Below are 16,519 nucleotides of genomic sequence, written 5' to 3'. Positions count from 1 at the left end.
ACATGTATGTTTTTTTAACCACTTCAAGGACTGGATGTAAAAGAAGGCAGTCTAGGAACTTGCCAAGTCACCCTTCCAGGCCATCTTCACTTACAAGTACTTGTTGAGCCATTTGCGCCCCCTGGGAATGCATCCACAGTCCTCCAGGGGGCGCCCCAGTCTGAAGACCTCAGCTATAAACGGTTAGGTCTGCACCAATGGTACTGAAGATGGCACAGGCACCAGTACAGATTGGTGTGAGTTGCTCTTATCCATTTTGATGTTCTTGTGTTGATACAGTTCTATATAAGAATGTTTACCCAAAGCTGGGGTTAAACATGCACGCGCACACATTCATTTCAACTGATTCTTGTAAAAATTATTTCAAAATCCTGTCTGCCTCAAGGCAAAACCCAACCATGATGCAGAAATGGCAACATGAGAACATGCATTTCATAACAACACAAAACAAACCTTCTCAACTACCAGCTATATTTTAATAGCAGGATTTATAAACCAGAACTTAAGTATGCAAAATACATTTTAAGGATTGTCTGCAAGATCAGCATTACTGCTGGATGTCTAAGCTTCAGAAACAAGTGAACTACACTGAAAGGTCAGTTCTGACACCATTGATTTGCCAAGGTTCGGGCTTCAGATTCATCAGCACTTGGGCCATTTCTAAACTCACTAGTCACCTTTAATCCAGTGCAAAAATATCTAAATTATTTGTTCAACGATGCCACAATATTCACCTACCCAAAATCATACATCATTTTCAATGGTTGCGAATGTGCATTAACCCCATCAGGGCGGTCCCCAAATTTTTAACCTGCAGGACACAAGTCTACCTAAAGTACATACTTTCAAGCACGAGAACATGTACTTAAAAGGGCAGAAAAGCTGGGTGCAATGTGGATTCTAGGAAGTGGGTATCTTCGCCATTAAAAAGAAGGTGAAATAAACCCAGCAGGGAGCCTGCCTTCCCATAGTAAGGGCAGTCTGATGTCCATGTGCCCAGCACTGGTGCCCGCCCTCAGAAGAGTAAGGAGAGTGCATCCTCCTTGTAGGTGGGACTAGTACAGTCCTCAAGGTCACCGGGTCAGCGAACACTTGATCAATGTACGCCCTTCAAGACCAATGCTAAATCCATTCATGAACAATCACCGCTAGATTCCACGTCCTCGTGGATAGGGCACCCATCGAACTTCATTGTAAGTCCTCGATCAGCTCAGTAAGAGTTTGCCACAAGTTTCTTCTCTCTCAGGCTTGCTGAGTTTGTGTTTCCTGGTTTGATGGTATTTGTGCAGTAGATGCAGCGAGATGCCTATGAGTAAAGGCTTTGTTAACTATTGTGTGATTCTCATTCTCAGCACATAAGGCCAATTAAGTTGTGTTACATCACAGTCTAACAGGGTGTTGTCTCTTGAGAAAAAGGCACATCCTCTAGTTTCAAGTATTTCTATCATCTCACAAATGGCGTTATCCTGGCCATCCGTCACATTTTGGTTTCCAATTAAAGGTTCAGCATTAATGAACAAAGATGTGGTTTCAGACGAAAAGTCACTTTTTGGTGCAGTTTTAGCAGCAACAGTGTCAGGTAGGTTTTCTCGTTCCTCCATTCCAAAGCACTACGTGTCCGTGTGGCTCTCCTCACAGCCCCCGTTGGCCAACTGACAGAGGGCCTTTAGGGCGATGCCTTCTTCCGGGTGTTGTGGGATCTCTGCAACAAGACAACAGTGTTAGCACACGAGAAAGCAAAGATTAACTCTAGTCCGCCAGTTAGAAAAGTAGAGCTATATTGGATTGATTATAAATGCAACCTCATTTATACGAGTGGGAGGCATTGGCCAAGATTTATACTTGTCCCACCTGGAGAACATCTTGTGGTGTTGCAGCTCAGGACTGAGGTCGCAGAGAAACCGGTTTAACGTGGAAGAAGGGAAAAGCCGATATATCTCAGTCTAGGAATGCCTCGCTCTTTCAGAAGGATGGCTGAAGCTACCGTACAATGCGAATACTGTAACTGGTGGAGATGATGCAGGGGAGCACTTATGACTGATGAGGAGGATATGACCGGTGTTGCATACAAAGTACAGCAACACTTGAAAGTCTGAGTTTATACAATACAACTTTATATCTCAATATATTATCTTCGTTATACACATATAGACTTTCTAAGTAGTTATGCATCTATACATTTACTACTTTATTCATACTGTAGAAGAAATAAAAAACATTTGATTCTCTCCATTGCACTACTCCCCCTCACCCTATACCTCTCTCAGTATAGTCTCTACCTTCTGACTCATCCCAAACCTCATTCTACTACTATGATCTCCCAAAGAACCCTTTCTAAATTCTTCTCTCATGTATTCCTTCTTTGACTTATCCCAAACCTCATTTTCCTACCATGAACTCTCTAATCCCTTTCTGGAAACTCTTTCCTCCTCCATCTCTGCTTTTACTCATCCCAAACCTCACCTTACCACCGTGACCTCCCAAATAACACTTTCTAGACTCTTCCCTCCTGTAGCCCCCCATTATCCTATTCAATTCAACGAACAGAGTCACGTGTCCACTGCTCAAATGAACTCATATTTCACTATACTAATCCATCCCTTATCCTTTTTGGGTTCCAGAGTGCGTGATACTCCCCAAAAAGCGCTTCAACGCCTCATTAGGGGTAGTAAGTGCTATATAAATCCAATTACAATAGTCAACACTGTGGCTGAGGGTTTGCGTACTGGATTACGATATCTGACAGTCACAACACAGAGGGCACAAGTACTTAACTAGAAGCGGGTGGGCACTTGGCACAACTGCAGTTACAAGACGACTCGGCATCTCTGGCTACTTACCTCCAGAGATATTTTTACCAGACTTCAGGGAGCTGCCCTCCCGCCTCCGCCTCCAGGGAAAGCACTGCAGTAGCGCGGAAACTTTATGCTCGTTTTCTGCATCTACGTCTGAAAGATACAAAAGGGTTGATCATAAAAATAAGGCAGATTACAGTATCTGCCAAGAAGGCAATAAGATGAATGTTACACGAGTATTAGGAGCCTTGCCGGCAGCTGACAACTATCTCAACCAACCCTTGCCCCAAGTATTGTGCCAAAGAAATACTTTTCAGGCCTTTTTGCCAAGAGAAAATCCCATAATTAAAGCCTTCCACTGCTTCACTGTAACCAGCCTCCACCTCCCCGGGTAACCAGAGGTTGTACGGCTGCGGTTTAGTCAATCATCCCTATTGACAGAAATCCAGTTGAGGTGAAATTATTGGTAAGAAACAAGGACACTAGCCGGATATGATTAGCTGTGCAAACCTCCCCGCGCCCAACTGCCCATGACGCGATAGGCTGGCGCCGCTGCAGTTATCATCACTGATGACATCACAAGTCATCGCGCCATTTCCATCAATGACCTAACCATGGATGCTCAGTTGCCGAGTATGTATTGTTCACTGATGGTGGAGTGTGCACGGTCATTGTTCAGTTGTCTTATCACCCAACCTTAAGTCAACCAGTGTCCGGCTCCTGGGTGTGGGTAACACACCGACTATTGCCTTAAAACTTACACATAGTGAGTCCTGTACACAGTGTCCATCCAGTCAGCCCAATTCATGCACACGGTGTAGCCATACCCTCTACACACAGCTGTAGACTAGGACGTTGAGTGGTGTTTGGGCATCAATAAAGCACTGTGCCAAGCCACCTCATGGACAGAATTCACTGCATTCTTCCTTCGCCTGAGTGCAGGGCCTGGCCTCATGCCAGGCCCTGTGCTCTGCCCTTGCATTGGGACAGAAAGCCTTCTGCACACACCCTTCGGCCATACCCTGGAGGTGCTGAGTGGAGGGCTCAACCGCCAATCAGGAACTCATAGCAGTAGAGCATCCCCCAGCTTACAGCCTCTGCTGATGCGCTCCGAGGGTATGCGCAGGACCTGGCGAAGGCCATCTCTGCACCCAACCCCTATGTGTCCATTGCTAGTGACACAAATATTCTTAGATCTGTTTCTTTTTCCTTGCAGTACAGAAGTAGCTTGAAAGGCAGGATTTGCACTCAAAGCCCACTAAATGCGACAAATGTTAATGTCTAGTTTCGTAATCCCCACTTTCAGTGCAGAGCCTGGTTACATTTTAACTGTTGTGCCTGAAGAGGGCACGTTCCGTTTCATATATTCTTGGTAAGGTCTTTAACAACCTGTGCTGTCCATAGTGACGACATCGATGAGGTGATACAAGATGTCTCAATGCTTCCATTTGTGGTGTCTGGGGTTATGAGCCGAATATTTTGGGTCAGGCTAATGGTTTACGAATCATAAATAGCCAACTTCAGTAGTTTTTAGGGTTTGTTTTTAACTATATAAAAAAAAAAAAAAAAAAAAAAAAAAAAACTTTTTTTCCAGGAAACTCCTGGGGTTTCTTTAACATATGTTAATGTCTTATGAGAAAACAAATCATAAGTTATCCTTAATGTTTTTTCAGTGAATTTTTGCGAGTTAGAAGATACACTACATTTAACCACTGCGCGTTTATTCAACTATTTGGAGCCCTATACGCGGTGAGCCCGCGTGCATAGGGCTCCGCGTACGCATAGGGAACTGAGGCCAACGCCCCGACGCACAGCTTCACCAGAGGTGAGAACCTGGCTTCCACAGCAAGGCCATGTGGGGGCCTCACAGTGTACACGAACCCTGAAGCACACATCCGTCAGTCAGGCCCAGAGGGGGCTGGACCAGTGTCCCCCCTCCAATGTACCAAGACTTTTGCAATGGTTTGGCCACAGGGTTTGCCTAAGACCAGGCCCTGCACCAAAGCTCAGACACGCAGTACTTTCAGCCAGGCCAAGGTCTTAGCCCACAGTGGAAACAAGGGCCTGCCCTTAGTATCTGTGAAGGTTTTTGTTCTTACTTTTTTGTGAGGCTGGGCATTACCCCTCCCCCATCAGAAATGCAAACAATCTCATATTTAAGTTTTAATAACTCTCTGTGGCAGTGGTTCAAAACCTTTCGGCGTCTGTGGACCCCCACTTAATCACTACAGGAACCCAGGGTCCACCAATGAACCATTTTTGGAATCCAAGGAACCCCAATGACTGATTACCGGAAGCCGGGGACTCTGCCCTGAGCATTTTTGATGATTTGAACCACAAAACACCACACTAAAAGGACAAGCACTAATAATAATACATTAAAAAAAAACATCACAAATGATTAAATATTGACAACAAATATAAAAAATAAAATGTTAATTTCAATGGGGAGGTTTTAGCTTTTCTGAATTCAAATTGAGGCCACTCACCGTGCATACCGCTCCCATGCATCGATCTGAGGATACTAACTTAATTTTTAGCCTCCAATTTCAAATTTTTCATATTTTCTGAATGTTTAAGAGAATGTAATCTTTACATTTTCCATCTTTATGTACATTTTATTAATCTGTTAATATTATTTAATTTCCTGAGCAGTCGTGCACCCTTTGAGTAGGCTTTGCTGACCCCATTGGGTCTCAGAACTACGGGTTAAGATCCACTGCTCTGGGACATTTCTGGATCCACAAACCACCAACAAAACTGGATTTTGTTTTGGGTTTGTGAATGCTTTATTGGCCCTTTGGACGTCCTCAATGACACTGAACTGGGGACGGGCATGCTCCCCCGCCCCTTATGCACTTTCTGTTTTTTGTTTCAATTTTTGTAATGCAGAAGCCAAGCTTTGCAATGAGTAACGATGGCCACAAACAAGTTATTCCTATCGCTGCCAGCTGATCGGAAAAGCAATCAGCCAGGAGATCCCTCGCCACCTCACAGAGATCCACCTTCTGCCCGCTTCAGATACTAATCATTCGTATGAAAATATAGAGCCACTGAAGTAAAACCATTCAAAAATCTTTCAAAAAAGAAAAACGAGAGCATTATCCTAATTAATGAAAAGTAGGGACATTGCCCGTGAAGAAGCTAACAAAGGCAGGGCAATCACGAGTCATGGTAAGGTCTATCTCCAGGAGTGCATTAGGCTACTACCAGACGGCAATAGCTACAAAAGTCTGAACTTGGACCCAGCCGAGGACTTCCATTTTGTAATCCACTCATGGAACAGAGGCGCCCGGATCAGTGACGGGGAGGAACTTTAGGAGCAGATAAACCAGCAGCTCTATATTTGTTTTTACACGCGGTCCAAGATCCTTCAGAACTGACAACCACCACTGTAAAGCACAAGTGTCTCCGGCATTGAATTGCTACCAGAATCCCATCTTCAAATTCTGCAGGCCAAAGAGGAAAATGATCCTCTGCTAAAGGACACTGAAGATGTATTGAATCTTCTCAAGGGCTCATCATTTGGACCCTACCAACGAAATAAGCATTTTGGTGGAATCACTTTACAGGAAAATCCGAAAGTAGGCAACACTGAGAACCATTCAGGAGTAGCTTGAGAACCATTCAGGAGTAGCTTGAGAACCATTCAGGAGTAGCTTGATCTACAAACTGGAGATGTTTGATACCAGTCAGCTTCATAAATACTGAACACAATATGGAATTACCCCAGTAGAATATTGTATGGACTCCTTTACTGGAGTATTACACACCATGGACAGTCCACACCAGGTGTAGCTTGGGCATGCATCGACGGGGTTAGAATTCTGAGGTGGAGATGGGGCAACTAGGCAGTGGCATCCTATGCTGGATAGACATGCATACTAAACATACTACAAAGTCAGCCCAGTCGAGTTATATGTGGACTCCTCTATTAGGGTGTTAAACACCATGGGCACCAGAAGAAGGTCCCCATCACATGGCACAAGATGCACCAGAGTGCCCCCCCCCCCCCCGAGTCATGCGGGTGGCCCTTAAGTCATAACCAAGGCTAATTAGTGGGTCACTGATTCTTACAAACCGAGCACTGGACATGTTGCAATCTCAGAAGGATCTTTACCATAAGGCACGATTGTAGAGCACCTCAATAGCGTGTGCTGTGATGGGATCAAACGTGAAGGAGCCATGGGCTATGGCTCTATTAGCCTCTAAGAGACCAGACGATCAGGAAAACAGAGCCATGACCACTACATGACATGCTGGAACCTGGTCATAAAAAAGAGTGAAGTTTGTACTACTTTTCCCAGGAATGGAGGAAAGGGCCAGCCAATCATCGGAGTGCGACTATGGACAATGAAGTAGATGATGTGCCTTCCATACGGGACAATATGCAAGATACAGGATGTCGTGATGGGTGTTCCCTCAAGAACAAACAATCATTTCTAAAGAAAAAAAAAAATCTGGCTGTAACTTAACATCTATTCAGACGGAACAAGAGAACTAGGTGGACAACACCAACAGCTACTACGTAGAGGTTTGACTCAGAATAAAAGGCTATGACGGCGTGTATGTCTAGTTTTCAGATTACTAGTTACAAGCTCCCACCCTCCAAGTTAGTGTGTACGAACTATATTCACATTTTAGTGCTCGTTTGAGGGTGGTGTGACGTGATGGACATAGGCGAGAAACTCCATTACATTAGATTTGTGCCCTGTTACATCTTTGTAATATTTGTTTGTTTTAAACTAGTCGGCTCAAAAATAGACAACGTTAGACAATATCCAGAGGAGACTCCTTATGATGTAATATTGGGTGCAACACCATGGGTTATTTGCCATCCCACGCAGCCATTCTAGATTATTAGATCTTTCCTGTGATTTGGCACCAAGTTGCTGACAGCAGATGGTACCCACTTACGTCTTACACACCAGATGTCGATCAAAGATTAAGGATTAAACGAGGAATATAGTCATGAAAAGAAGCCCCTTACCCTATTAGGCACAGAGTTTTTTTAACCTTGTGGGAAGAGATGGTAGAAATAATACCCAGCACAAGAGAAATTAAGGGCCATGTGTGACTGCAAATCAGCCAAACAAACACAAAATACTTCCTATAGGCAGGTCCTAAAGCCTACCACTGGCCCAGGACCATCATGGACTAGCGTCAACGATGGGAAGCAGCCGAATGATGAACAACGCCACCTAGAGTGGGGCGAGAGCAGTGCATCCTTTTAGTGGATGACAAACAAACATGAACTTATTTACCTAAGTGTATGAATAACAACCCAACGTTTGCTGGTGGGAGTCATATGCTCTTGTTCTGCGAAAATCAGTGCATACAGGAGAGGTACCTATATTCCCTCTAGAAGACTAATTTCTCTCTCTCACTTCGTGTGAATTCTCATGGGGCACCACCCAGCATCAAAGACACCACGAGTATTGTGGAATGATCCATTCCAAGAGAACTAGACAGCACCCAAAGAAAGATGCACTTGGATTTGGTGGGTTCCTTCCAAATATTTAAGCTTAGCTCAGCTCATAAAAAGCAAGTTCATCTGGCATCAACTCTCACAGATGGAGAACACCCTTGGACCTCTGACTTCCTGAAAGCTTTTTGCTGCTGCGCAGAGGAACCTCTTGAACCAAGAAGAGGACACCAAGTTGCTACCCTCCTCGCAAGCCAGGAAGAGGCTCCATTAGTGAGGAAGACACATGCTGTTGCTAAGAAGGAGATAGACTGTCCATGAGTGGAACCCTTCTCAAGAACAGTGAAACAGCTTCTAAGAGCCTGCGGTGAGGACCGGCTGCTCCATAGAGGAGCAAGACCTGAGGGCTGTTGCCCAGCTCAGCCGTGACACACCGCATCTTGGCAAAGGATGCCTCATCTCTCGTCACCCATGCAGCCACAGAACCCCGACGGCACCTCAACAACTGAATGAGTTCTATAAGTCTCTTGTAAAAACCACACTTATGTTTCTCGCTGCTTAATCCTGTGGATTTGACTGTGTTCATGTACAGAGGGTCCACAGGTCTCCTCCCTGACGAGATGAGCCCCATCTGCAACAACCAACTGCAAATGCTGCATTAACAACATGGAGGCCAGGACACTCCATCGCCCGGTTATCCCTACTGGAGAAAAGGCCATGCCCGGAGCGATACAGGAACAAGCTGCTGTGCGATGAGGTGCGCTGGTTTGTTTGTGTGGGATGCAACTCTTTACGGCTGTTCATCTAGATCAGAAAGGCAAGTGCCAATTTCACATAAGAACTTCATCCCGTGATCAGCCGCCATGCACACAGACAGGACAAGTAAGACAGAGAAAACCAAATGCTTGCAAATGGGCCCAAATTCTGCTCACACACAAATCTGACATGCACATTACAAATCACAAGAAAAAAAAATGATGATACCCACCCACCAAACTGAACCAGTACCTGCAGAAGGAAACAAGTATTTTCAAGTATCTACAGCCACATCAGGGCACCACACTGCATTTTACTGCACAATCCCACCTCTACGGCAACAAAAGTCTTTGTTTCCTGAAATAAATACCACCGAGCATTTAGTTCAAATGTTTAAGGGGCTGAAGTTTCTAAATCTGTTCCATCCTCAGATGAAGTCTCGGCCACCAAACCACCTTAATGCCCAACCTACTCAGACACACCGACTCCCTTCGCATCAGAAACTAACAGGTCCCTCAGAATACCAAGTACCTTATATAGTGTAATGCTCCATGTGCTCAACAGAAACGAGAATGAAGAGTCTTGCAGAAGAAACCTCCAGCTTTCAGGGTAGAACTTGTAACTACAATCAGAGCTTCCCTGAACCTATTGCAAATAAACTATTCTGGTATCTAACCGCTTGACGCTTCAATGTAAAGAGTTCCTACTCTGAGCTTAAAAGTAAACCCATAGCGTGGGGCTATTTTAACCCATCAGTGATGCAGTAACATTGTCTCAAACCACGTAGTCACATTGCATTCCAATGAGCAAAAGGCTGACAATTACACTTGAAGTGTGTACAATGGGCAGTAATTGTTACTGTGTTACTCAATATTTTTCAACAGTAAACGCTGAACTTCTAATTCCGGCCTTGTCTGAGTTACCACAAGATAAAGCCATCCCATAAAATAATTCCTAGAGCTGGAAGGTCATCCCGAGGGTAATTTTACTTTCAGATTACACGTGTCTGAAGTCCCAATGAGGGATAATGCACAATCACAGATTTATAGTATGTTAAATTTGGAAGTTTTCTGTAGGCCTAGGTGAAATTTGGGTTGCGTCGGCATAAGCTTGCGTAACTTCGGTTTACGCAATATTCTGCCATGTGATGTGATTGGCACAGGAAGAAAGTGAACGACCAGCATGTGAGCGGCTGTTCACAGCACTTGCACTCGAAATGGACATGGGGACGCATTTAGCACTCATCGAGTTAAATGGCCATTTTGCATTTTGTAGGATTTCTGCAGAAATGTGTGTAATTATGTAAATACAAATTATGTGAATTTCACTTGGCAATAACGTAACTGTTTTAGGCATTCCTTTTCACTTTGCCTGGGGGAAGTTCATTGGGAAATACCCCAGGTTAGTGCGAATTTGAGACTCATTTTGCGCAGAACTTTGAATGATCCCTTGAATGTAAGTGTGATACCCAGGACTCCGGCTTTAGGATCCTGATGTAAACTATACGAGACCAAGCAGCAAATATCCCGTAAGATTTCATAGTGTTAGCTCCCACACACCCCTCTCTACCTTGTCACCAGTTCTTGCAGGTGCTGGACACTAGGGCTTAATTTCATTAGACTTTGACCCAGATCAATAGGAAAAGGGAGTAAAGGGAGCAAGGAGGAAGTGAAAGACAGGAAACGGTAATAAAGGAGAAATCAGAGATGAAAAAGAGACAGAGTGAAAAGGATTTGAAATGTAGGGTGGTAGAGGCACCAAGTGGAATCAAGATGAGGCACTCTTGACGTTGTGCAAACCAAGCATTCGGAAGAGCACTCCTACGAAGGGTTTTAGGCCCACTGCACTCCCTTTCGTGCGTGTCCCCCTCCCCTGGAGCATGGCCCAAGTACTGCTTCCTTGCCCACTGTGTGTGCTTTTGGAACCACTTTTTTCTTTTGGATGCAATTCTTCATAAGAGTGCATGTGTTTGCAGGCTGTCACTCCCCTGTCTCGCTTTGCATTGTTGCTTGCACCCACCCCATCCCCACTGATGCTGGCCTGATCCTTGCCGTGATGTTGCTTGACCCATCCCTCCTGCATTGTTCCTTGCTCAGTCCCTCCCACGCCCGCCCGTATTGTTGCTTGCCCCGTCAATACTTTCCTCTTCTCACCCACCTTGTTGCTTGCCCCTTCCTTCCCACCTTCCGCCTGCGTTGTAGTTTGCCCTGTTGTTGCTTGCTGTGCCCCCTCATGCGTTTCATGCCCACTTGGCCAAAGTAGGCATGAAACTGCTGAAACTTGAATTCAAATCTGTTCTGAACGGGGGCCCAAAATGTGTTGATTAGGGCCCCCAAAATCCTTATGATGTCCCTAACTGAACTCTTGCGTGGACAACTCAGGAACCGCCTTCCAGACTGAGTATCATAGTTGCAGGTGATGCTCCCATTTCAAGCTAGAAGACGATTCTGTGAACTTCTCTTACGAGTATTTTTGCATTTCACAGGTTCGGCGGTATATGCAGAAAAACTGGCTCTGCTTGAATGGCGAGAAGACAGAAATCCAATCCTATGTGCTATATCAAAACAAGTCCCCTCCCTATGGCCTGACTTACTGCGCGTCTGCGATACAAGCAGAAACATAGTGTCACCTAGATGTGCTGTCTGATGGGAAGTTAACCATCACCAAATACATGATTTCTCCAAACAGGGAAGACCACCTTCCATTTCCTAAAGGAGCTTCGCTAACTTTCTTCTCTCAGAAAACTGCCCTGATCCAGGCAGCGGTCATGTCCAGGCCGGAGTACTCCAGCAGCATCAATGCTTACCTCACAAGGGTCGCTCCCAAGAAACGCAGAAGCTCCAGAACTAGGATACTCCTCCGCTGTTTGGCCTGAAACTACACAACTCAGCAGCACAGAGGCCTGTCCAGTAACTCCCAATTAATAAAAAAAGAACTCCCAATGTCTCATACATACTATTAAATGAGAAATTACTTTTTTGACATCTAGAAATCCTCAAACTGTACCTCTTCTTCCCACCATGCAGTTGGCCCAGACCCCAATAACCAGGCTGGCACAGAAGGGACTCATCAGGGGTCTTTTTCTAAACCTGCAGTAGGATGTTGATTCTGAGTGGAATGATTACTCTGTATGTTCAGTGTTTCCTTCCTGTCTGGGGTACACTGTGGCTGATCTAATGGACACAACGTCACCCAGATTACTTGATTTATCGTGTCCCTGTAGCTGTGATCTTTAAGATGGCTTTGATGGAAAGACAGTGGCACGCGGTCCCAGCTTGAGGGGGGGGGGGGGGGGGGGCGGGGGGCGGGGGGGGGCACCAGGCTGGCACAGAAGGGACTCATCAGGGGTCTTTTTCTAAACCTGCAGTAGGATGTTGATTCTGAGTGGAATGATTACTCTGTATGTTCAGTGTCGTCCGCTTTGGGTGATATTGGGTTGGGGTACGGTCTGCAAAGGGTATTTTCTGGGGGCAATAGCGGAGTTGAGATTCCTTGCGTCTGGCCCTCGAGGCGCAGCAGTCGCTGCTTATTTTCTTAAATCTCAGCTTTGCATTCCGTCCCTTAATCCCCCTGTGGAGTAACAGCGTAGTCGGATTATTGCAGCATTAGTTACAGCGGAGTATCTGCAGAAGGCCGCGTCGTTATTTCCCCCAGCTGAGTTTATTGAACAAGGTTCCTGATGTGGATTTTCGGCGTCACCTCCTTACTGGCTTGAAATTAAAGGACGTACACGGGAAAACGGCTTTAAAAGCCTCCCACTGGCCGGATGCAAGGATCAAACTCAAAGCGCTTTGCACTACAGGCCAGGAGGGTTGGGGTGGAGTCACTGCAAACTGCAGCTCCGACCTGTGCTGTCTACAGAGATCTGAGCTCAGCCCCTGCATTCTTGACTCTAGGAGCCTTCAGACTCGTGAAGCACGGAGGCAGGGGCCCGGGGCCCGGGGCCCCAGGGGCCCAGGCTGTGCGCTCTTCGGAGCAGGCCTTAAATGTGGACTGATCCAGCTCCCCGAAACCCGCCCTCCTCGCTACATAGAAGACCGGCTGTCAGCAGAGGAGGCAACAACCACAGGGCTTGTGAAACAACTGTGTACACAACCGATCTTTTTTAAGCATCGGTGGGCTTGTTTTGGCACTGCCAGTCTACAGCCCAGCCTTCCCCTGGGCACCAGGGTCCTGGCACCCGTGCCCTGGCAGCCTGCCCTCAAACAAAGGCACCGGGCGCTCGCAGTCTGGAAATAAAGGCATCTGTACACTTTGGACGGAAGGCCACTGACCCCCCTTCACCTGGTCCCCCACCTCCCACGCCTGTCCGCCAGACTCCGGCGCCCCTTACTTCAGGCTTGTGTCACACCAACCCCTTCACCCCTCTACCTAGTCACCCCTTAAACGCACCCGCCATTCCCCCCAGTGTGCCTCCTACTTTTACACCGGTGTCTCACACCCAAAGCGCCTCGAAGCAACCCTCGCTTGCCCAAGTGACGCCTACAAACCACACTCACTCACTTTCACATCAGTCAAACCACTACAAAGCACCCCTTAAACCCTCACTCCCACACAGCCCTCACTTCCACCTCCACAACTAACACGCACCCCTCACCTTAGTTCCACCTCCATCTCACACCCCCGCGTCAGGCACTACTGATGTGTGCGCCTCACTACACCGGTCTCAACCTTCGCATTCACCTCAAAACGTGTCCTGCTGCCTGTAACACACACACACACCTCTCACACACCCCTGCCTCCGCACCGCTAACACAAGCACACACACTTCTCACACACCCCTGCCTCGGCACCGGTAACACAAACACACACACCCCTGCCTCCGCACCGGTAACACAAACACACACACCCCTGCCTCCGCACCGGTAACACAAACACACACACCTCTCACACTCCCCTGCCTCCGCACCGGTAACACAAACACACACACCTCTCACACTCCCCTGCCTCCGCACCGGTAACACAAACACACACACCTCTCACACTCCCCTGCCTCCGCACCGGTAACACAAACACACACACACCTCTCACACACCCCTGCCTCGGCACCGGTAACACAAACACACACACCCCTGCCTCGGCACCGGTAACACAAACACACACACCCCTGCCTCGGCACCGGTAACACAAACACACACACACCTCTCACACCCCTGCCTCCGCACCGGTAACACAAACACACACACACCTCACACACACCCCTGCCTCCGCACCGGTAACACAAACACACACACACCTCACGCACACCCCTGCCTCCGCACCGGTAACACAAACACAAACACCTCTCACACACCCCTGCCTCCGCACCGGTAACACAAACACAAACACCTCTCACACACCCCTGCCTCCGCACCGGTAACACAAACACAAACACCTCTCACACACCCCTGCCTCCGCACCGGTAACACAAACACAAACACCTCTCACACACCCCTGCCTCCGCACCGGTAACACAAACACAAACACCTCTCACACACCCCTGCCTCCGCACCGGTAACACAAACACAAACACCTCTCACACACCCCTGCCTCTGCACCGGTAACACAAACACAAACACCTCTCACACACCCCTGCCTCCGCACCGGTAACACAAACACAAACACCTCTCACACACCCCTGCCTCCGCACCTGTAACACAAACACACAGCGCTTGAAGTGTAAACATAGAAGTACAGGTACTCACTAACCCGGAGTACCTGCTGCCTTCCGAGAAGTGCCGGTACTGTCCAGTATACGCACTGCACCTCTGCTGAACAGTGCAGGTACCCAGTACCGGAGAGTACCGGCCCATTTAAAGCACTGCACCCCCACACTTTCACCTTAACATAACCAGGCTAACAGCCCCCGTGGTCCTCACCGGTGCGGGTGTCCGCGGCTCGCAGCGCCCGGCAGGCGGCGCTCTTCACTCCCAGGGCGGTGCGCGGGTCTCCGGGCCGGTAGAGCGCGGTGTGCAGCGGGGACTCCTGCGGAGGGGGCGCGGGCCCCCCGGGGAGGAAGACAGAGGAGAGCAGGGCGAGCAGGAGGGGCTCCGGGGCTCCCAGGGGGGCTGAGGGTAAGAGTAGCTCCGCGGCTCCCAATGGTGGCTCCGCGGCTCCCAGGGGTGGCTCCGCGGTACCCGGGACGGCTGATAGGTGCTCAGCGGCTCCCAGGATGGTTGAGGGGTGCTCCGCGGCCCCCAGGGCGGCTGAGGGGTGCTCCGCGGCCCCCAGGGCGGCTGAGGGGTGCTCCGCGGCCCCCAGGATGGTGGCGGGGAGTTCCGCGGCTCCCAGGATGGTTGAGGGGTGCTCCGCGGCCCCCAGGGCGGCTGAGGGGTGCTCAGCGGCCCCCAGGATGGTGGCGGGGTGCTGCGCGGCCCCCAGGGCGGCTGAGGGGTGCTCCGCGGCCCCCAGGGCGGCTGAGGGGTGCTCCGCGGCCCCCAGGGCGGCTGAGGGGTGCTCCGCGGCCCCCAGGGCGGCTGAGGGGTGCTCCGCGGTTCCCAGGGCGCCCGAGGCCGCAGGGGGCTCCGGGGGCAGCACCACCACCCCCACCACGGCCGGCACCGGGCCCCGGCTGCGCTTCCGCACGTCCCGCAGGATCTCCCGCAGCCGCCGGCGCTCCGCGGGGCGCTGCACCGAGCTCAGGCGGAAGAGCACGAAGACGAGCCGGGCGCGGAGGCGGCGGTCCGGGGGGCCCCTGGGGGCCGGGCCCTTCTCCCCGGCGGGGGGCTGGGTGCACACCCCGAAGACGTCCCTCGTGAAGCTCCGCAGCAGCTCCCGGCTCGGGCAGCGCTCCCAGAGCTCCCCGACCAGCAGCGCCCGCTCCGGGCCCCCGATGCCGGCCAAGAGGTCCGCAAAGAGCCGCTCCGCGGGGCCCTGGTCCAGCTCCGGGGCCATGAGGACTGCGCGTCCGGGAGACACGAGACTGCGGCAGCGGGGCAGGGAGGCGGCCTCCCGGGCACACCCCTCGGAGGACGGGGCCGGGCCTCCTCCGACCCTCCCACCGGGAGCCGCCTACTCGGACGCCCGCAGCGCCAGGGGCGGCCCTGCCTCCGCCCCGCACCCGGGCATCGCGCCGCTGTTCCACTGGAGGAGAAGGGGTGCACTAGGACCTCATCTGGACGGCTCTAGGGCTCCCCCCACGCCAGATCCAGGCATCTAGTCCACATAACTGTCCAAGGGGTCTAGGACCCTCGCTCAGCTCCAGGCTTCGCAGCACTAGGCATCTCCCTCACCTGGATCTAGGCCTCTTCTCTGGCCAGCACTAGGCCTCTCACACCCGGCCAGATCCAGGCATTTAGTCCACATAACTGTTCCAGGGGTCTAGGACCCTCGGTCAGCTTCAGGCTTCGCCCCAGGGGTGCACTAGGACCTCATCTGGACGGCTCTAGGGCTCCCCCCACGCCAGATCCAGGCATCTAGTCCACATAACTGTCCAAGGGGTCTAGGACCCTCGCTCAGCTCCAGGCTTCGCAGCACTAGGCATCTCCCTCACCTGGATCTAGGCCTCTCCTCTGGCCAGCACTAGGCCTCTCACACCCGGCCAGATCCAGGCATTTAGTCCACA

At 49.7% G+C, this 16,519-nt stretch overlaps 1 protein-coding gene and 1 long non-coding RNA gene across 2 annotated transcripts; both read right to left on the bottom strand.

Annotated features, from left to right (window-relative positions):
- Window positions 1–454: 454 nt before the first annotated feature.
- On the bottom strand, window positions 455–16,006 carry C11H2orf72 (chromosome 11 C2orf72 homolog). The gene is made up of 3 exons (XM_069212856.1): window positions 14,835–16,006; window positions 2,841–2,948; window positions 455–1,702 (listed from the first exon to the last, which is right to left on the bottom strand). Exons 1-3 carry the CDS (start codon window positions 15,847–15,849, stop codon window positions 1,611–1,613), a joined length of 1,215 nt encoding a protein of 404 aa, XP_069068957.1. The 5' UTR covers window positions 15,850–16,006; the 3' UTR covers window positions 455–1,610.
- On the bottom strand, window positions 4,350–14,817 carry LOC138265255 (uncharacterized). The gene is made up of 2 exons (XR_011199323.1): window positions 14,119–14,817; window positions 4,350–14,083 (listed from the first exon to the last, which is right to left on the bottom strand). It is a non-coding gene; the product is annotated as an uncharacterized lncRNA (long non-coding RNA).
- Window positions 16,007–16,519: the final 513 nt, after the last annotated feature.

Source organism: Pleurodeles waltl, chromosome 11, assembly GCF_031143425.1.
Source record: "Pleurodeles waltl isolate 20211129_DDA chromosome 11, aPleWal1.hap1.20221129, whole genome shotgun sequence".
Taxonomy (NCBI): domain Eukaryota; kingdom Metazoa; phylum Chordata; class Amphibia; order Caudata; family Salamandridae; genus Pleurodeles; species Pleurodeles waltl.
Note: the sequence above shows the minus strand (reverse complement) of the source record. Positions and strands in the feature narration are given on the sequence as shown.

Bases quoted from the DNA above. Each gene is read 5' to 3' on its own strand.
- C11H2orf72 (XM_069212856.1), bottom strand. From the start codon at position 15,849: ATGGCCCCGGAGCTGGACCAGGGCCCCGCGGAGCGGCTCTTTGCGGAC. The intron at 2,949-14,834 runs GTGAGGACCACG...TGTATCTTTCAG, and splicing joins AGCCGCGGACACCCGCACCG to ACGTAGATGCAGAAAACGAG. The intron at 1,703-2,840 runs GTAAGTAGCCAG...GTCTTGTTGCAG, and splicing joins TGGTAAAAATATCTCTGGAG to AGATCCCACAACACCCGGAA.